At 54.8% G+C, this 20,327-nt stretch overlaps 1 protein-coding gene across 1 annotated transcript; it reads right to left on the bottom strand.

Moving 5' to 3' along the window:
• Positions 1 to 1,512: 1,512 nt before the first annotated feature.
• Positions 1,513 to 20,259, bottom strand: PRKCG (protein kinase C gamma). The gene is made up of 18 exons (XM_070558450.1): positions 18,513 to 20,259; positions 18,114 to 18,145; positions 16,955 to 17,037; positions 12,766 to 12,877; positions 12,519 to 12,650; positions 11,846 to 12,002; positions 11,030 to 11,164; positions 10,639 to 10,726; positions 10,322 to 10,351; positions 8,271 to 8,423; positions 7,754 to 7,942; positions 6,774 to 6,865; positions 6,624 to 6,686; positions 6,353 to 6,491; positions 5,225 to 5,305; positions 4,007 to 4,114; positions 2,678 to 2,818; positions 1,513 to 2,458 (listed from the first exon to the last, which is right to left on the bottom strand). Exons 1-18 carry the CDS (start codon positions 18,680 to 18,682, stop codon positions 2,270 to 2,272), a joined length of 2,094 nt encoding a protein of 697 aa, XP_070414551.1. The 5' UTR covers positions 18,683 to 20,259; the 3' UTR covers positions 1,513 to 2,269.
• Between the last annotated feature and the right edge of the window lie 68 nt (positions 20,260 to 20,327).

The raw sequence follows: 20,327 nt of genomic DNA, 5'->3' as shown, positions 1-20,327 counted from the left end.
AGGCCGAGAAATTCTGAGACTCACAGGTCTGCAGACTGGAGGAGACACAGAGAGAGCCTAAAAGAGACAGAGAGAGAAAAGGAGAGACAGAGATTGGGTCTAGGACCCCCCTCCTTCCCCCAGGCTCAGAGATTCTGGGGCCCTGGAAGTGGAGAGGTCAGAGAGACAGAGGCAGAAAGAGACAGGGAGACGCTCAGAGGCCTCGGGCTGAGAGATGCTGAGATCCAGAGACCTTGAGCTGGCGAAAGAGACAGAGGGGGGAATGAGAGAGGGAGAGACCCTGAGGAGGAGAGACAGCAGGGGCAATCCTGGGGGGGTCCCCTGATGAGGACTGGGGCTCTTGCCAGGCCTGGGGCAGAGCCTGGGGTCTGGGCAGCTGGAGGAGGCGGGAGGGGGCGTCCCGGGCCGGGGTCCCTAGAGCAGCAGGCGGGCGCAGAGCGGAGCCGGGTCCTGCAGCCGCCGCGGAGCCGGGAGCCGGGCCAGCCCCCCCCCCACCCCCCCCGCCGTGATGTCAGCGGGGCCACTCTTAAAGGGCCAGGCCGCCCGCCGAGGGTCGGAGAGGGGGCTGGGGGCCGCAGGCACCAGATGGGGGGATCGCGGCGTTGTTGGGGAAGATGGGGGAAGCTCCAGCATCCAACTGGACCCAGTCCCGGAAACCCAACAGCCTCTAGGGAAGAAGAGACGCCGGGCCCCCCGGAGGGAGCCTGCGAAGATCTGGGGCTCAGTCCCCTCCAAAAACACAGACATGGGCACACCATTCTACTGGCCTGCCCATGTCCAGGGACTACATTTCCCATCAGCCCTGGCGGCTGAGGGCTGCACTTGGGGGGAAGGGTCCGTCGCTGTGTCAGCTGGGAATTGTGGTCTATTTGGGCTGTCCTCCCCACTCCCCCCACTCACAAGTGGGTCAAAGGAAAGAGGCCCCAGGGCGCGTCGGCCTGCTTTTTGCCTCCATCGCTGATTCCTAAGCTCACAGGTTCTGGTTGTTTTGGCTTCTCTGTCGTGGGGTGTCTCCCTCTGATCAAGTCTCCACGTCTCTCAACAGGAGGCTTGCCTTTCATCTTGCCTCTCAGGACTTCCCAGGCTCTGGGTCTCAGTGTGTCTATTTATTTATGTGTCTGTGAGCTTGTGTGTTGCTCTGGGTGAATATGTATGTGCTTGTGTCTCTCTGCCCGGGGTATCTACCCGACACGCTCAGTGGTCTCTGTGTACATCTCTACCTTCTGAGCGCGTGTCACTTCAGTCCTCTTTGTGGCTCTCTGCCTGTCTCTCTCTGTGGGTCTGTCTGTCTGTCTTCCTCTCGGGGTATCTGCTCTCTTGGGGTCTCTGTTCTTTCGCTCTCATGCTGCGGGTATCTTCTCTCCCTTTAGGAGCCTCTGTGCTCTCCCTCTCTCTCTGCTGCCCCCTCCCAGCCCCTGTCTCTCTCTTTCTCTGTTTGTTTCTATGTACGGTCATTGTCCCACCTCCGCACCCCCTTCATGCTCCAAGCTTAGAAGAAAACATCCAAACACGTCAGCATCAGCATCCCAAATTTATTCTCCAGCAGCTGTGGTCGGATGGGAGAGGCAAAGAGAAGAGGATGGGGGGGGGGCGGGGGGAGGGAGTCCCGAGAGCGGCAGCGTTCAGTTGGGGGTGGGGTTGGAGCAGGACTGGAGCCATGCACCTGGCAGGCGAGCAGCGATGGGTTCAGGATGGAGTGTAGGACAAAAGCTGACGAGAACAATTGGGGAAGAACCCTCCATACATCCCAGGAATCCCCAGAGCGTGGAAGAGGGGCACTGGAGCACGGGGGCACAGCCTCCCACTTACTCCAGAAAGGAGTGGGGTGCGCGGGGCCTCGGGGATGGGCGGGCCCTCGAAGGTGGGGGGTTGTTCTGGAATCCGAGTCTGGAAAAGCCCACCCCAGGAGACTGTTTCCCAGGAAGAAAAAAGAAGGAGAGGTATAGATTCTACCAAGATGGTGTCTAGAACCCCATGGAGGTGAGGTGGTGGTGGTGGTGGTTCTGGAAGCTGGTGGAGGCGGAGTCCAGAACTCCGAGATGGGTGAGAATCTAGGGCTCAGAGCAGCAGAATCTAGAACACGGTAAGGCTCTAGAGACTGTACGGAGGTTAGACTGCCAGGAACGCTTGAGGGCGAGGGGGGCATCTAGCGCCCACGGGGCAGAGGCCAGAAGGCTGGGGAGCAAGATCTGGGAAGGGGGTAGTGAGTCGGAGCCGAGGCTGGCGCGGCGGAGGGAGCCATGGGGACACCTAGTGGCGGCAGGTGAGATTACATGACTGGCACCGGCGTCGGGCTGATGGGGCTGCGCGCATCCGGGTGCACAAAATCCGGGTTAACGTAGGTGAAGCCTTGGAAATCTGCCTGGTCGATGCTGGCCAGAACTAGGCGGTCTGGAGGGGTCAGCGCTGGCGCGGCCCGTGTGAAGAACTTGTCGAAGTTCTCCCCGCTGCGGCCGCACTGTGGGAAACGCCGGGAGGAAGACATGAAATTCTGCCCGCTCCTTCGGTGTGCGCCTAGCCTGTATCCATCTCCCGTCTGCCTTAGAACCTCTGCACATCCTTCGTGGCCTCGGCACCTCCCCTGAGGGAGGGACCCCTCCCACCTCCACACACAGGGATTGGAGCTTCTGAGTCCCACCCCGTAGGGACCCAGGTTTTGTTCCGAAAGGTGACTGACCGGGCGGGGTCTGAATGGAGGCGCGATCTCCAATCGTTCCAGCCGCTCCCAGTCGATCCAGCGGAAAAAGCCGTGAGCACGGATGGTGGGTTCCCCGTCTGGGCCTGAGCCCAGGCGCTTGGCGGGGTGCTTGGTTAGGAACTGTGAGAAACACAGAGAGAGACGGACGGACAGACAGAGCCCCGGACAGGGAGGCCCAGAGAACGAGAAAGAGAGGGAAAGACAAGAACAGAGGGACACGAGCATAGAGATGCAGAGAGAAGAATGGCAGGGGGAAGAGCGAGGGGGAGGGAGGGGGAAGAAGGAAGGGAGAGAGGAATAGGGAAGATAAATGAGATGGGATGGATGAAATCCAAACCCAGAGACCCAGGGACGGATCGAGAAAGAGAAAATCAGAGTGAGAGGGTAAGAGGGGCAAAGAAACCCAGAAAGAGAGGAAGAGGACAAGGGCAGAATCCCAGAGTGGGATGGAGGGAGGGAGGGAAATTGAAAGAGAGAGACAGACAGAGAGAGATTGAGAGGTTGGAGACCCAGAGAAAAAGGGGAATAGAGATCCAGAGAGAGGAGGAGATTGGGCGGTCAGGGACAGACAGAGCCCAGAAAGAGGAGGAAGACCCAGGAGACCAACACCCAGAGAAAAGGATAGAGACCAAATGTGTAGACAGAGACTCAGAGAAAGGGGAAGACAGACACCCAGAAAGAAAGGAGGAGAGAAATCCCCAGAGCGGAGGACAGATCCAGAGAGCATGTATATGGGAGTGGTGGGGGAAAGTAACAGAGACCCAGAGAGAGAGGGACAAAGATGCCAAAGGTGGGCAGAGACCCCGAATTACACAGAGAGAAGGTCGAGACACAGAAAGCCCCATCATATGTAGATGGAGGCAGAGAGATGAGACAGAAACCCAGAGAGAGACAGTCAGAGAGACATGGAGACAGGCGCTAGAAGCAGAAGTGCGCTAACATCTGTTGAAAAGCTGCTGTTGGCTAGGCTCTTTCTCCCGCACTTACTCCGTAACCCCAGGACTTCCGCAGGACCTGCCCCATTTGGGAGGGGTGGCCCTGGCCTCCCAGCACTTCCTGCAGTGAGCCAGGGAGAGGGGCCAGCAGAGGAGGATGAGATAGAGGCCACCCTTGGACGGGAGGTGGCAGCAGGGCAGTAAATTATTGTTCTAACAAAATCTCTGTATTATATAAATTTTTCCAGCAGATGGAAGTAAGGTGACTTGAGGAGTGGAAGCCTTTTTCTACTGTGCACAGAGACACTGTGTGGGAAGGCCTGGGGGCATGAGTTAGGAGTCTGGAGAATCTGGGCGTCAGCGGGGGTCTTACCCCCTTGCAGATGGCCACGGCTTCCCGGGAAAGCGACTTGGGGTAGGTGACAGTTTGTTCCATGATGGCCTGAAACAGCTCCTCCTCATCCTCCCCATCGAAGGGGGGCTAAGGAAGTGGAAGGGATAAAGAGTCAGAGACTTGACTAACTGCCTCTCCTGACCTTCCCACCATAAACACAACGCCCACCCTCCCCTCCCAACTCCGCAACTTCCAAGGGAAAAATTTGGCCAAGCCACTAAAGGTTTATCTTCCTCCCTCTCAGACTCTCTTGTTTCCTATCTCAGATGCTTCAGCTCTCTGTACCTCTTTACTATTCCGTCTTTCTTTATCTGCTATGTAAATCAGTAGGGTGTTAATTAGGCAATATGTCGTTTAAATAGAAGAGAGAAAAAAACTGCAGGAAAACTGTGAAAGCATTCTGGTTAGAGGAGTGGCCTCTAGTCTTCTGGGATTAGGAAAAGCAATACCAAGGCAAGGATTCTCAATGTGGCGTCTATAGAGGGAGTCTGTTCATACAACTGAGGGGGTCCATGAACTTGGATGGGGAAAAAAATGCACCTGATTGTTCTTAAAAACCTCTAACTTAAATTTAGCATTCTCTTCGGTTATGAATGGAGGCAACAAACCACAATAACGGGACTTGTGGCTTCAACACCAATAGAAATCACAGATATTTTCTTATCACATTAGAGTTGCAGATATCTCAAAAGACCAGTCATCTCTGCTTCAGAATTCCTGGCAGACCTCCCTATTTACTTCCTAATACTGTGAAGTGTTACTATTTAATTTATTAATAGGAAGTCACATATATGTCCACATCCCAATGTTTAATATTTAGACAACTGTATACAGTGAAGTTAAATTTTAGTTGGTTAAGTTAATTCAATTAAAATTTTAAAGGTTTGATAACCATATTTCAATATGATTGATTTCTTTTGTAATCTTAGTATTTTATTTCGTGCATTTGAAAATATTGTTCTGAGAAGGGGTCCGTGGCGCAAAAAAAAAAAGATGAAGAACTTCTGGCCCGTGCGAAGATAATGCTTCAGGACGACGGACAGTGCCACCCAGGGGGGGATCTCCCACCGCTTAGCACATCTCAATAGACTATAGACTTTCCTTCCTAGCCAGCTCCTCCCCATATGCAAGCCACCTAACAGGTGGCGCCCCGCTCCGCATTGCCTTGAGCCAATACAGCTTCTCAGCTTCCCTTACCTGTCCCGCCAACATCTCATACAACAGAACCCCAAAGGACCACCAATCCACAGACTTCCCATAGGGCTGGTAGGCAATGATCTGGCCGGGGAGGATGGAAGGCAAGGAATCATGATTAGTGCTTTAAGAAGCCTAAGGCCCCTCTGGCCTAACCCACTGGGAGCCCTACCCATTTCAAGTGTTCTCAGCACAAACTCTTCCCACTCAGAATACTTTGGTCAGAGCTCCATCCTTTAGAAAATTATGGAAACAAACTTTTACCTGCTTAGAACATTCTTTTGGTCCCTAATATAAAGACTATCTAAGGGCCAAGTCACAAGTTCCACCCATCTATAATATTTAGGTAACTGGACCCTCTCCTAATAATATCGGGTGCATAGGGCAAAATTTCAGAGACCAGAGATTCTTGAATCTGGATGCATTTCAGATTCAGCTAGGGTGCTGTTTAAAAATAGATGTTCCCAGCCCAGAAGAATTCCAGCCTCAATAGGCCAGAGTCAGAGTCAGGAAAATGTGTATATTTTTCAAAATCTCCCCAGGTGATTCTGAGTCCCAGCCAGGTTTTGAAACCATTGACATTGATTACTCGGGCACTACCATTGTACCACCTGGAAAGATCCAGGACGGCATCACCACCACCACCTCCTCCTTCAACTGAGACAAGTCGGGACACATTCTCTCTCTACTTAGATACAGTCAGATCATTAGCTCTATCTACTTAAAGTCAAGCGCATACTCCGCCTACTTGGAAAATTCAGGAGACAGCCTCCACACGCTTAATGTTCTCGAAGGACGGGCCCCACCCACTCAGAGTACCCTGGAAATCGTTCTCCATCTTCTTAGAATAGTCCCACAACAGGCCCTGTTCTCTTCGAATTCCTACGATGTGGTCCGTCTCTTTAGAACGTTCACCCACAAGTCCCGCCCACTTTGCCTATTTAGAGACCCAGCTCCGCCCACTTGCAACGCTCTGCGCAGGGGCCTCTCTGCGCTGCTCGCCTTTAGAACGCCCACGACTCACGTAAAGACCCCAGGGTCAGCCCCGCACCCCCATTGTGAATACTAAACAACCAACTATACCCACTCAGCGAACTTGGAGCGTGCCAAGAGCAGCGGAGTTAGGGTTACCTCGGGGGCTATGTAGTCTGGGGTCCCGCAGAAGGTGCGGGTGGTGGTCCCGGGGAAGACATTCTCCTTACACATGCCAAAGTCAGTGATTTTGATATGTCCTTCGGCATCCAGCATCACGTTGTCCAGTTTCAGGTCCCTGGGGGTGAAGTGGGGTCGGGTGGGTAGGAATTGCAGGAAGGGTTGAGTTCAGCCTGCTGGAGCCATCAGTTCAAATCCCTTGCCCTCTAAGGACCTGATTCTCTGAATTGAAAGGCCTGGGACTGCTCACCGGTAAATGATGCCCTGATTGTGAAGGAAGAAGAGGCCGATGGCAATTTCCGCTGCATAGAACCTGGAAGAGGGCGTGGCGAGTCAGAAGGTGCAAGGATGGACCCCATCCCCTTCCACCTTCCAGCCTCCACTCTCGGCCGAGACTCACGCCGCGTGGGGCTCCTTAAACTTGCCCAACTGCTGGATGTGGTACATCAAGTCGCCCCCGGTGACATACTCCATCACAAAATACAGGCGATCCTGCGGAGGAGTGGGCGGGGCTTAGAGGAGAGGACACGCCCACCAGGGCGTGGAAACCATCCATTTCTACCCACTCCAGACAAACGTGGAAGGCTCCAGATAGACCCAAACACCAACCCAGAGCAACTGGCCATGCCCACCTGGAAGACCCAAAGATTCTCACCTGGCCATCTCAGAATCTCGACTGGCTCCATCCCCCGTTAGTACAAACTATCAAGCGTTCTGGTGCCCCCCTCTCTGAATTGAACACTGAGGCCCACCCACCATGCATTCGAAATCCCGGGAATACCAAAACCTCTTTCCACACTCGCTCACACATATGCTATCCTAGCCACCTATTAGGAAAGAGACAGCTGTTCAGGCCTCACGTGCAATTGATAACAGTAATTTTTTTAAAATCCGGGAAGCTGGTGACGCCCTTTCAGAGCTCTTGGAAGTCGTCACGCCCTCTCAAACCCTTGACGCTTCTGACTCCTTGTTGCGTTCCACAATCTTGGGGAAACGCCCCGTTCTTCACTCAGAATCCGAGTGACGACCTTGTCACTCGGAGCCCAATTGTAGGCACGCCCACTCAGGAGACATTCTCCTCCACGCCCTCCTTTACGCAAAAATCCTTTACTCGAAAAACACCCACTCAAGACCAAGCTGTTTCGAGCCACGCCCACTCAGGATCCCAGCCTTGTGGCCACGCCCCTCCAGAGCACCTGCATTGTGGCCACGCCCACTGAGGCGCCCGTCCCTCTGGCCACGCCCAATCAGAGTGCATATGGTTCTTTTGCTTTGCCATAAACTCGGAATTTCGAAGCAGATGCCTCATCCATCGCGGGGGTCGGGATGGAGGTTGGGGGGGGGGGGCGTGGGCGTGGAGACAGGGCTCCAGAGCCTTACCGGGGTCTGGAAGGTGGAGTGGAGCTGGGTGAGAAAGTGGGGCCGGCCTCCCGGGCCTCGGCCCCCGAGGGCCAGCACGCGTTTTTCCACCAGGGTGCAGTCCACGTCGTCATCCTGGACGATCACGTCTTTCTTCAGGATCTTGATGGCGTAGAGCTCATCAGAGCCCCTGCGCTCAGCCAGCATCACCTAGGACAGGGGCCCGAAAGGCCTGGTCCGTCTGGGGAACCCAGGATGCAGGTCCCTGCCCCTCCCTTTCGGGGACACAGAGAAACAGAATCGCAGGTCCTTCCTCTCTTTCTCAAGGGACCAGACGCCCTGACTTTGCCAACCAGCCCCTCGGGGAAAGTATCCGCATCTTTATGCCTCTCCTCCCCTGGGAGCCCAGGGGCCCCATCAAACCCTCTTTGGGGACTCAGTGGCCCTGTGCCCCTCCCTCCGCACCTCTTCCCTAAGGACCAGAAACCTGATCTCCCCCTAGACATCCTCCCCTTCCCCCAGAGGCCCGCAATCCAACCTTCCCAAAACTGCCTTTTCCTAGAACCATGAGGAAGCTGAAGTCAGAGATGTGCAGACGTCCAGGGCTTGCCCCGAAGAAACAGCGCTTGGAGTCCGTGGGACTAGGGGATGGGGAGGGGATGGGAGAGGAGGACGGCCCCATCCGCACCCGCTGTGAGAAAGAGGAAAGATCCGAGACAGTCAGACCCCAGCCGGGGGTTAGGAGATGCCCCTCAGAGAAACAGCGTCCAAGAATCAAAGGGATGGGGCGAGACGAGAGGTGGGGAGATGGGGAGGAAAAAAATATTGTCCCTGCCCCTCTCCTTGGCTCCAGAACTTTCTGTGACTTCCCAAAGCTTGGAGGGTTTATTTATTATATAACTTAGATAGCTTACTATATGCCACTAATCTTCTGAAAAACCCTGTTATCACCCCCTGTGCTAGAGAAGAGGAAATTGGCACAGAGACATTAAGTAACTTGCCCAAAGTCACACAGCAGGTAAAAAGCAGAGCCAGAAATAAAAAATTGTTTAAAGCCAGGGACTGTGTCTCCCTCCTTTCTGTTTCTCCACCATCACCCAGCACATGACTTGGAACACAACAGATCTCAGCAAAAGGGTGTTTAATGCATGAAGGTCTCAAGTGCTGAATGCACTTACTAATGCTCAACCTTCAGAGCATTCCAGAATATGAACACCTTTACTACCATTGTCCTCCTGGGCCAAGCCACAAGCTACTCCCACCTGAGTCTTCACAATGGCCTTCTTCCTTTTCCACTGTCTACCATCTATTCTCTACAGAGGAGTCGTCTTGTTCAAATATAATCATCGCAGGCCACCTCTGACACCCTCCCACCTCACACCCTTAAAAGCCATAATCCTTCCAATAACTGACAAGGCACCCTCTTCCCTCTCAGACTTCATCTCCTACTTCTCCCCACACCATGCCCCTCAGTTCCAGCCTCACTGTCCTCCTGCTGTGCCGCAGATACTCCCAGCCTGCTCCCACCTCAGGGCCTTTGCACGTGCTCTTCCCTCTGCCTGGAAGTCTCTCCTCCACTATCCTCATGGCTCACTCTCTCACCTCCTTTATGTCTTTGCCCCGTGGTTGCTTTGTCAGTGAAGCCTTCCCTGCTTACTGCAGTTAAAACAGCAAACACTTCCCCAACAGCACTCCCTGTCCTCTTTAATATTTATTTTTCTCCATATCGCTCATCGCCCTCTAACATATTATCATTGACTTCACTTTGTTTAACGTTTCCCCCTGAAGGTAAGCCCCATGAGGGTGGGAATTTTTTTTTTCTGTCTTGTTCGCTGCAACATCGCCAGTAATTAGAACCACGCCTTGCACACAGAGGGGCTCCACAGAACAGTTTTGGAAAGAATAAGTGAGGGAGAGAGCATGCCGTGTTTTGGCCTGAAAATCCAGCCTCCGTCTCCTCTGCCTGAGGAATCCTGGCCTTCCTCCATGGCTCCCATCTGTGGGAAGCTTTCTCTGACTCCCCCAGGCTCTGCCAGGTGCTTCGGGACTCCTTCCTGCCTGAGGCAACCTCCATTATCAAACACATTCCTTCTGGAGGTGAAAGTCTTTATCTATAACTCTCTCCTACGGTGAGAGAGAAGCTCCCTGGGGAATGGCCTGTTTCCACTCCCAGAACAGGGCATGGTTTCTGTGACACCTCAGGAAACAAGTGTTCCGTAAGTGAGAAAATGAACGGAGGAGAGAAAGGCCACAGTGATACGTAGACAGAAAAACTCAGAGAGCAATTCAGGTGCCACCTCCTCAGGGAAGTCCTCCCTGACTACCTCCCCCACAGGCTGGTTAGTGCCTCCTCTACGCTTCTTCAGTGTCCCGGGCTACCTCTAATTCAGCACATCATCCTGGAATTCAAGTATCCGTGACTGTGTCCCTACCTTGGGGAGTTGCCTGAGGGTCAGATTCACAAGACCGGCTGCCAAGTGTGTACTCAGCCCATGTGTGCGGGGATGAAGACAAACATCAGGGGAGGGAGATGTGGAGAGAGAGAGATCACAGGAATGTGTCTCCATTCCAGGCCTCATCGCTACTCACCTCATACAGTTCCAGGGGGTAGTTACAGGCCTGGCAGAGAAGAAAGCCAGAGTCAGAGCCCCTGGAGGGGTAGGAGATTGCCCTGGAGCACAGGGTGGGCACCCACAATACCCCCCAAGCCATGGGGATGGTTAGGAACTCTAATTCCCATCAGACCTTGGGGCAGGAGTCCCCTAGAAATGCAGAGGAAGGGGCCCCAGGGTTTTCTGGGAATTGTAGTCCTAGGACCAGGGGGGCAGCCAGAGTGTAGGGAAAGACCAGCTCTGAACTGTAAGAGGCTGGGCTGGGCTCCCCTGGGGAAGCTGGGGTCTGGGTACCTCAAACTTCTGGAGGAGGCTGCAGTTGTCAGCATCAGCCACCGGCACATTGTAATATTCGCCCTCCTCCTGGTTCAGTAACTTGTACCTGACATACAGACGGAGACCAGAGCAGGGCAAGAGTTGGGGAGATGTGTGGGGCGGGGGGGTACCCGTCGGACAAGCAAAGACATCAGAAGCAGGGAAAGAGACACAGAGAGACAGACACAGAGACGGAGAGAGAAGAAGTGAGATAAGGAGGGGGAGGAGGGGGAGGAGAGACAGAGGGTCCGGGGAGAAAGAAGCGCAGGGAGGCAGAGAGAATGACAGTGGCCTAGAGGAGAGAGACCACACGCAGACGGGGATGGAGACGCCCGGCCCCGCCCCCGCCCCGCCCCGTCCCCGCCCCCACCAGCCGTCCACCGGCGCCTTGAGCAGCTCCGAGACGCCGAAGGACATGGCACCCATGAAGTCGTTGCGGGAAGTCCGGTCCCAGTCCCACACCTCGACGCTGAGCCTGCGCTCCACATCCCCCGGCTTCAGGTTGCTGCGGGAAGGGTGGGGCGCAGTGAGGGGCTCGGCTCCTGGCTCCCCCCACCTCCCCATCCTTGGTGCTGGAGGAGGAGGCAAACCCCGGGACTTGGGGTCTGCTTCCTGCTCTGTAAGGTGGCTTCCCACCTCTGAGCCTCCCCGATATCCGGCCCTAAGGAAACCGAGACAGCTCGCTCTCTGTCTCTCTCTCTTCCTCCCACTTTCTTGGCCCCTTCCCATCCCTGTCTTCTCTCCAGATCTCTCTCCCACTCTGAAACTATGTCCCTCTCCTTCCTCCGGGTCTCTGTCCTTCTGTCTTCCTGTCAGTTGGCTTCTCTTTCTCTCACTGCCACCCATCCGCCACACCACCACCCTTCTGCTCGCAACCGCCTCCCCCCACCCCCATTTCCTTTGTGTCTCTTCTTCTGAGACTCTCTCTTCCATCTCTCTTACTCTGAAGTGGTGGGCTTTGATGGAGATTAAATACAGACCAGTCTGTCTGTCTCTCAGCTTCTGTATCTCTGTTCCTCTCCCTCAGTCACTCCATTCCCTTCTCCCACTACCCTTTTCTGCCCTTTTTTGAGTTCTCTCTATCCTAACCCCTCCCACCAGCTGCTCTCTGAGGTCTTGTGGGCCGCCAGGACCCTCAGATCATTCTCTGTCAGCCATCACAGCCTCCCCTGCACCCGAGGCTCACAACACAAAGGTCTCGTTCCACACGGGGTTTAGCGTGGCTTTCACCGTCCGGGTCTTCTGTTTTGTCAAGTTCCGAGGGTCTGGGATGAGCTTCAGTTTCACATAGGGATCAGACAGACCATTGGGGTCCATGGGGATGAGGTTACGGGCCTCACCAACTGAAGGGAGGGAGGCGAAGGAGGGCGGATGGGGTTAGAGACCCAGGAAGACGCCCCCCATCCTTCCCCAGGCAGCAATCAAGAATTCCAAGCTCTCAGCCTCCTTTCTTACGAGCCAGGTCATGAGACCCTCTCCAGGACCCGGAAGACAGGGCATACAGCCCTTTCCTCAGCGACCCAGACCCACAGCCCCTTCCTCCGTTAGGACCCAGGAGTCAGGATCCTGGCCATATCACCCGTAGTTACCCCGAAGCAGGTCTTCCCTCGTCCCTCCCTCTCAAGGACCTAGGTGCCTAGAATGGCCATTAAGAGGCGCTGCTAGTGGCAAGGGGGCCACGCTGGGGCTTCCAGATAGAAGGGGCGTGGCCAGGTGGTGCTCAGTCTTTGCAGGTGGGGTCAGGGATGTGGGCGTGACCTCCAAGAGGGGCGTGGCCTTCCCGTCTTGAGGGGCGGGGCAGGGTCGCGCTGGGGAATTCAATCAGCCCAGCGCTCTGGGGTGAAAGGGCGGGGCCTCACCCGTGACGTGAATCTCATCGGCAGTCGGAGCCCGGATTTCCAGCTGCAGGCGCCCGCGGCGCTCCGTGTGGTCCACGCCGCACAGAGAGGGCACGCTGCGCACACAGCGCCGGTGCACGTTCATCTCGCAGCCTGGGCGGATAAAACTGAGGGTAGTGCTTCAGGCCCCGGCCCCGACCCCAGATTCCATCTCCCAGCATTGCCCGAAACCCAGACACTGCGCTTTTGAAGGGACCCGCAGACTCACAGGAGCATTTCATGCCCTGGTGCACCAGCCCGTAAAGCAGGGAGCCACAGTGGTCGCAGAAGGTGGGGCTGCTGTAGCTGTGCAGACGGAACTTGTGCTTGTTCCGGGGATCCTGGGGGCAGAGAAGCGTGGGTCAGAGGGAGTCGGGAGGGAAGTCCTAGAACCCTGGGAGAGCAACCCTTGAACTCTTCCTCCTTCCACCTTGCTCTCCCAGTCTTCCTGCTGTTCCACCTCACTCACGCTACAGTATTGATTGAGCACCTGCTGCGTGCCAGGCACTGTGCTTGGTGCTGGGACCAGCCGTGAACAGAACAAATAAAAACTCCCATCCACATGAATTTTAGTTTCTAGTTTGAAATAGAGTGATCAGGGAGGCATCACTAACAAGGTGGCATTTGGGAAGAACCTGAAGGAGGTGGGGGCTTCTAAGGTCCCATAGTCCCTACTCCTACCCACTTCCCATAAGCTGTTCTCCCAGAACTTGTTGTGGGCCACTATGAACCCCAGATCGTTTACTGTCAGCCTCGGTCCATATCTGCCTCTTGATGATCTGCCTTCTCTGAGCCCCTTGTAGGATGGAGAATCTAATGTCTCAGTTAGAGGGCCCGAGGAGTCCTAAAGGAAAGTTTTAAGTGTAAACCGAATAGCAGGGCCTGGCATGTTAAATGTGCTTGGTGCTGTTACTCCTACTGCTGTGGTTACTATTAGTGATTTTATTGCAGTCCCCACATAGCCCCGGGTTTAAATAAGAGTTAGGCCATTTCCCAGCTGTGTGACTTGGGGCAAGTTAGCGCCTAGTTTTGAGCCTCGGCATCCTCCTCTGCCCAGTGGAAATAAACAATCTATATCTTGAAGCAATGTGAAATGTCCAGAGTGCAACTAAGCATGAATTTAGGACACCAGCAAAGCATTCCTCTCTCCACACCCCCGCCTCCTGCAATGTCTGATTGTCAAATAATTTGACATTTGCCTTTTTCGAAGAATGCCTTGCAAGAGTCATGCTGGGGTGAACATTCAGGACATCCTTGGACTTTTGCTTATTTTGCAGTTTAGTGGGGATTCCGTTTCGAGTTATACTTGGGTGGGGGCAGGTGTGGCCATTGCCATGATCTCTTTCAGTGCTCTGGGCCCCTAAATATCGTCAGCTGACCCTAACGCACAGGGTGCCTGCCGTCTAAATGAGATACTGTGTGTGAAGGCCGGCAGCGGGGGGCCTGACACACAAGCGCTCCACGATGAGAGGCTGACATTATTATTCTCAAGGTGAAAGTCACTATCAAAAAGGAGACAGTACTGGGGCTCCCATTAGATAGACCAGGGTCCACGTTTTGACTCTGCCCACTACCAAGCTGTGTGGCCTCCCAGACACCATCCCTTTCAGAGACTCCAGCTTCCTCCCTATCAAATGGGGCCATGAGCCCTCCCTGAAAGTATCTTGCAAAGACGAAATGAAATCAGGCTTGTCGAACCCTTACCCTTCTTCTTCTTCTTTTTTTTTTGAGGAAGATTAGCCCTGAGCTAACATCCGCCAGCAATCCTCCTCTTTTTGCTGAGGAAGATTGGCCCTGAGCTAACATTTGTGCCCACCTTCCTCTACTTTATATGTGGGACTCCTGCCACAGCATGGCTTACCAAGCGGTGTGTAGGTCCACACCTGGGATCTGAACTGGCAAACCCCAGGCCACCAAAGCAGAAGGTGCGAACTTAACTGCTACACCACGGGGCAGTCCCCAAGCCCTTACCCTTCTTAAGCTCTTGATCCGTGTTCCTTACAACAAGATCAAAAGCATTAGGAAAAGGGACGGCCCAGTGGCGCAGCAGTTAAGTTCGCATGTTCCGCTTTGGTGGCCTGGGGTTTGCTGGTTCAGATCCCAGATGTGGACATGGCACCGCTTGGCAAGCCATGCTGTGGCAGGAGTCCCACATATAAAATAGAGGAAGATGGGCACAGATGTTAGCTCAGGGCCAATCTTCCTCAGCAAAAAGAGGAGGATTGGCGGCAGATGTTAGCTCAGGGCTAATCTTCCTCAAAAAAAAAAAAAGCATTAGGAAGAAAAAAAAGAGCCAGAGTGATGGGGAGGAAAGCCCCCCTCCGCATCATTCACCTCTGTCTCCTCATCAGAATATGAATACTTTTACAATGATAATCATTAATATTTTGTCTCTTGCTATGTACCAGGTACCGTCCCAAGTATTTGACTCATTTAGTCCTGAAGTCAGTCCTATAAGATGGGCATGGTTATCAACCCCATTTTGCAGATGAGGAGCTCAAGAAGCACAGAGAGGTAAGTTAACCTCCTGAAGGTCAGAGAACCCAGGCGTGGTGCAGCTGGGGTTCAAGCACAAGTGTCCTGGGTCGGGAGCCTCGGCTCAGATGGGGACAGGAACGATACCCAACCTTATACACTGTTGTGCGATTCAATCTTGTACTGGATACAAGATATCTGACGACTGTGCGCAATGCGCGCTGGCTAAGTGGGAAGGAGAGTTGGTGGTGGAGGCGGGCAGCTGAGACGGCCAATCGGTAACATATATAGGCACTGGTAGACAGTGGTGCTCAATATATGTTCTATGAAGACACCTCCTCTATGTAAACTTCAATTTTCTTCACCTGTCAAGCTGTCAAAATGCCTCAAGGACTCTGTGGATCTCTCTCTCCTCTCTCTGTCTCTCTGACGCGATTTCTCTCTCTGCCTCTTTCTCCATCTGCTTCTAATCAAGCCATCTCCAACCCTGTGCGCAACCCCTGACTCAAAGCCGCTTAGCCTGCCTGACTTCACTGAACTGTCAAAACAAGCCTGGGGATGTCTAGATAGATGCTGCTCCGGCCCATACAGTAGCCACTCACCACATGTGCTATTGACATTGAAATCAGTTCAAATTAAATGGAATTTAGATTTTCATCCTCAGTCACAGGAGCCCTCTCTCAGAGACTATGTTCCATCATTGCAGAAAGTTCTATTGGTCAATGCTAGACGGTCAGCCCCATTTTACAGAGGGGGAAACTGAGGCTCAGAGAGAAGAGTCCTAGGGCCAGAGAGAAAGTGAAGGAGGGATCAGGGCTGCACACCCAGGGTTGACTGTTCTTATAATCCCCTGATGTGGGGGGGATTGAGTGTATCTGTATGTGTGCACATGGGGGAATCTGTATATGCATGTGTGTGTGCACATGGAATCTATGTGCACACGTGTGTGCACATGGGTCTGTATATATGCATGTGTGTGCATGCATGGGGGTCTGTATATGCACATGGGTGTGTGTGTGCACATGGAATCTGTGTGTGCACATGTGTGGGCATGGGGGTCTGTGTATGCACATGTGTGTACACGGGGGTCTATATATATGCATGTGTGTGCATGCATGGGGGATCTGTATATGCACATGGGTGTGTGTGTGCACATGGAATCTGTATGTGCCCGCGTGTGTGCATGGGGACCTGTATATATACACACGTGTGCATGCATGGGGGTCTGTATATGCACATGTGTGTGCATGAATGGGGTCTGTATATGCACATGGGTGTGTGTGTGAACGGAGATCTCTATATGCACATGTGTGTGTGCATGTGCATTGCAGGATCTCTCTGGGCCCCCCCTTCTCAGCACCTCCTAAGCCTTTTTCCAGATCCACCATTTTCTATTCTAGTCTCTCTCTCCGGGAATCTGCACCTCTGTCTCTCTGAGTTTCTCTATCACTCTCTCAGTGTCTCTGGGTCCCTTTTTCCTTCCTCTTGTGTCACTGTCTCTGTTCCATTCCTCTCTCTCTGCTTTGATCTCTCTGCCTGTGTCTCTATCTTTCTTTGCATCTCTGAGATTTTTTTCCCATCTTATCTCGAGATCTCATTGCCTACATCAATATTTCTCTCTCTCTCACTCTGTCCCTCAGCTCTCTGTTTTTTAAATCTCTTGACTTCTGGATCACAGAGCACCCCCTCCAGTGCCGGTCTTTGGTCCCCTCATCCCTGCTTCCTCTCTGTCCCCCACCTGCGGCCCCAGCCTGCCTCAGTCCCCTCTCACTCCCCCTTTCCAGGCCAAGGGCAGGGAATCTGGGCCAGCCTAGCTCCCCCTATCTCTCCAGCCCCCCTCCCCTCCCAGCCTTAAAAATAGCAGGAGAAATTGGGACGGACGCCGAGGGGGTGAGGGCGGGGGCGCGGCCCGAGGAGGAAGAACCAGGTGTCCGAGCACTCACGTCCGTCTGGGGGCCCTTCCCAGCGCCTGGACACTCGAAGGTCACAAATTCGTGGCATCGTCGATGAACCACAAAGCTGCAGACTGAAGGTGAGAATCATAGAGAAGCAGAGACAGAGAGAGACCCCAACAGACAGAAAATCAGAAAGAAAGAGAGAAACCCCAACAGACAGAAAAGCAGAAATAGAGGGACCCTGACACAGACAGAGTTCAATAGACAGAAAATCAAAGGAGAGACCTCAACACAGAGAGAGAGAGAGAGAGACCAGGGGACAGGAATTCAAGAGACAGACCCAAAGAAAGACAGAAACAGAGACGCAGAGAAACAGAGAGAAACACAGAGCACAGAGAGCTCAATGCATACACACAGCCAAAGGGAGACAGAGAGAAAGAAGCAGAGACAGAGAAAGACAAAGAGACAGAGAGACAGAGAGAGCGAGACAGAGAAAGAGAGAGACAGAGAGAGACAGAGACAGAGAGACAGAGAGAAAACAGGATCCCATTGACAAATGCAGATCCACAGACAGAGATAAGAAAGCGAGAAGGAGAGAGGCAGGCAGACTTGCAGAGACAAAACACAGAGAGATGTCCTCTGACAGAAGCGAGAGAGAGCAGCAACTTGGGCAGAAGTGAGCCTGGGGGCGCCCTGCCGGCCCGCCTTCCTCCCTGACTCACTCTGTTCTCAGCAGTAGCAGCTGTTGCTTTAGGAGTCGCCCCCCTCTCCCGCCCCCCATAACTGCCACCCTGCCTGGCCCCCACCTGCCCATTGGTGACCCCGCCCTGGCCTGCCCCTGCCTAGGACAGTCGGTGTTGTCATGGCGACAGGAGCCTGGGGTGGGGGGGGGCTCTGACTTTGCATCTCCAGCCCCCCCCTTCAGCTCCCCTTTTCCAAATCTCCCTGTTCCCATGGCAACAGATTCTCCAAATATCTGTCCCCACCTGGAGCCGGCCGAGGGAGGGGCCCCCAGCACCACCTCCGCGGTGGCCCCGCCGTCAGAGCTCCCTCCCCACCACAGGCTGTGTCTCTGCCACACCCCCCGCCCAGGGCTCCCCCGCGCCTCTCTGGGGACCAGAGAACACGTGTGTCAAGCCTCCCCAGCTGTGGGGCCCCAGCCTCCCCCCTCCTCAGGGTCCCAGGAGTCCAGGTCCTCAGCTCTTACCTTGACATTGCAGGCCCTGTTTTCCAATGCCCCTGCAAGAGTCAAGGATCTGAGGTCAGTGGGAAAAAGGGTACCTGGACCCCTCACCTCTGCCAGCCGTAGGAGGCAAGTGTCCTTCAACACTCGTCCCACAGGACCTGGCAGTCTGAGACCCAGCTGCCTCTTCCTTCTAGAACCCAGAAAGGGGCCCCCCAGCCCCTCCTCCCTCAGACCCAGGAGCCCTGGACCCCAGCCCCTCCTCCCTCTGACTCAGGAGTCCAGGTCCCCAGCCCCCTCCTACCCTAGAACCAGGAGCCAGGGCTGCAGCCCCCTCTTCCCTCATCACTCAGGGGTCTGGCATGACAGGGGTCTCTACCCATCGTCCCGTCGTCCCTCAGGCCCCCAGCCCCGTTCCCTCACCAGATGAAGTCGGTGCAGTGGCTGCAGAAGGTTGGCTGCTTGAAGAAGCGAGCGGTGAACTTGTGGCTCTTGACTTCGTGGACCACCTTCTGCCTCAGAGCCCCCTTTCTGCAAAACAGGGGTCGGGGTCCCCCCTCCGAATCGCCTCCGCCAGGGCCGAGGCCTGACATGGCCCCAGGAACGTCGCAGGGACCAGGATCCTGCCTTTCTCAGGGAACAGGTGGAAGGACGAAGGAGCCGGAGACTCGGGAGAGCGAATGAGCCCCCGGGAGATTCCGGGGTGGGAAGGAGAGGGGCGAGGCACCTCCAGGAGCGGAGCGCGCGGGCCAGGGAGCGGCAGCCCGGGGCGCGCCCGCTCCGCCAGGGGGAGCGGGCAAGTGGGGCGGAGAGCCGGAGGCACGGGCGGTGGCGTTGGGAGCTCCAGCTCCGGCACCTGCTGAAATGTGGGAGCCCCGGCTGGGGGGAGGCGTTGCCATGACGACCGAAGGGCGGGGTTTCGGCTTAAAGGCGTCCCCCTCCCTGAACACGGGACAAATGCCCTCCCCCCCAGCACACGTGCGCACACCCACTCCGGGGGCTGGCTGGAGGGAGGGGGCATCCTCTGAGCCGTGCCCTCCCCCCACCGCAATCTGTCGCCCGGGCCCGTCTTCCTTCCCCACTAGGGTGCCCCAGTGGGTCCTGTTAGCCCATTGCGACCCCTCTCGGATGTCTGTGTCTCTGACTGTGTCACTCTGTTTCATTCCACAAACTTTGTATTCACTGCTGGGGATCCAGTGGCGACCCCCAGGGGGGCTTGGTGTCTCCCTTTCTCTGATGCCCTCCGAGTCTTGACTTCTCTCTCTGGACCTCTGTGAAAGTGTATGTCTCTGTCTCCCTCTGGGAGCATCTCTTTGTCCCGGTCTCTGTTTCATTCCCTGTGTTCCTGGCTTGCTCTCTGTGTCTCTGTTTCTGTCTCTGGGTAGATCTGCATTCCTTTCCTTGTCTCTGGAAATTTCTGTTTCTATTTCTCTGTTTTCTTCGCTGTGTGTCTCCATCTGTCACTCATCCGGCGACCCTCTGGGGTCTTGGTGTCTCTCTTTCTCATTGGATATCTGTCTCACCGTGAATCAGTCTCCCTGTTTCTCCCTGTATGTCTTATAAATTCTTGTGCTTCCGCCCCCCTAAATCTCTCCCTCTCTATTTGTCTCTCTGGCTCTGTGACTCTCTCTATTTCTCTCGCTCAATCAGGCTGTGACTCTGTGGGTCTCTATCTGTCCCTCTCTCTGTGTCTTTCTCTTTGAAACTCAGTCTCTGTTTGTCTCTCTCCCCGTCTCTCCTCTTCTATGTCTCTCTCTCTGCGGGTCTCTCTAAATCCTTCCTGTCTCTCCCTCTCTCTCTCCCTGTGTCCCTGTCTCTGATCCGCTCTCTGGCTCTGTCAATCTCTCCCTCCGTCGCGGGGGTTTCTCTCAATGTTCGAGTTGCTCCGTCTCCCCCACCCCCATCTTTGTCCCCTTCTCTCCCACTCTCTCTGGCTCTATGAATCTCTCTCTATATCTGGGGGTCTCTCCCTCCCTCCACGTCTCTCTGCGACTCAGTCTCTGTCCTTCTCCCCACGTGTCTCTCTGGCTCTGGAAATCTCTGCGCATCTCTCCGGGTTTGCGAGGGTCTCTCGGAACGCCGGCCTGTCCTTCTCCCTCGCTTTCCCCCCTGCGTCGCTCCAGCAGCGTCTCCGCCTCTCTGGCCGCACTCTGTCCCTCCCTGAGCTGGCGAGCGCTTCCCAGTCCCGCCCTGGGGAGACCCACTCTGTTGCCTAGGGCAACCACGGCCCGCCCGGGG

This window comes from Equus przewalskii, chromosome 9 (genome assembly GCF_037783145.1).
Source record: "Equus przewalskii isolate Varuska chromosome 9, EquPr2, whole genome shotgun sequence".
Classification (NCBI taxonomy): Eukaryota; Metazoa; Chordata; class Mammalia; order Perissodactyla; family Equidae; genus Equus; species Equus przewalskii.
Note: the sequence above shows the minus strand (reverse complement) of the source record. Positions and strands in the feature narration are given on the sequence as shown.

Excerpts from the sequence above, each read along its gene's own strand:
- PRKCG (XM_070558450.1), bottom strand. The coding sequence starts at position 18,682 with ATGTCAGGCCTCGGCCCTGGCGGAGGCGATTCGGAGGGGGGACCCCGA. Across the intron at positions 17,038-18,113 it reads ACAGGGCCTGCAATGTCAAG|TCTGCAGCTTTGTGGTTCAT; the intron begins GTAAGAGCTGAG and ends TCTCACCTTCAG. Across the intron at positions 12,651-12,765 it reads CCAGGGCATGAAATGCTCCT|GCTGCGAGATGAACGTGCAC; the intron begins GTGAGTCTGCGG and ends TTATCCGCCCAG.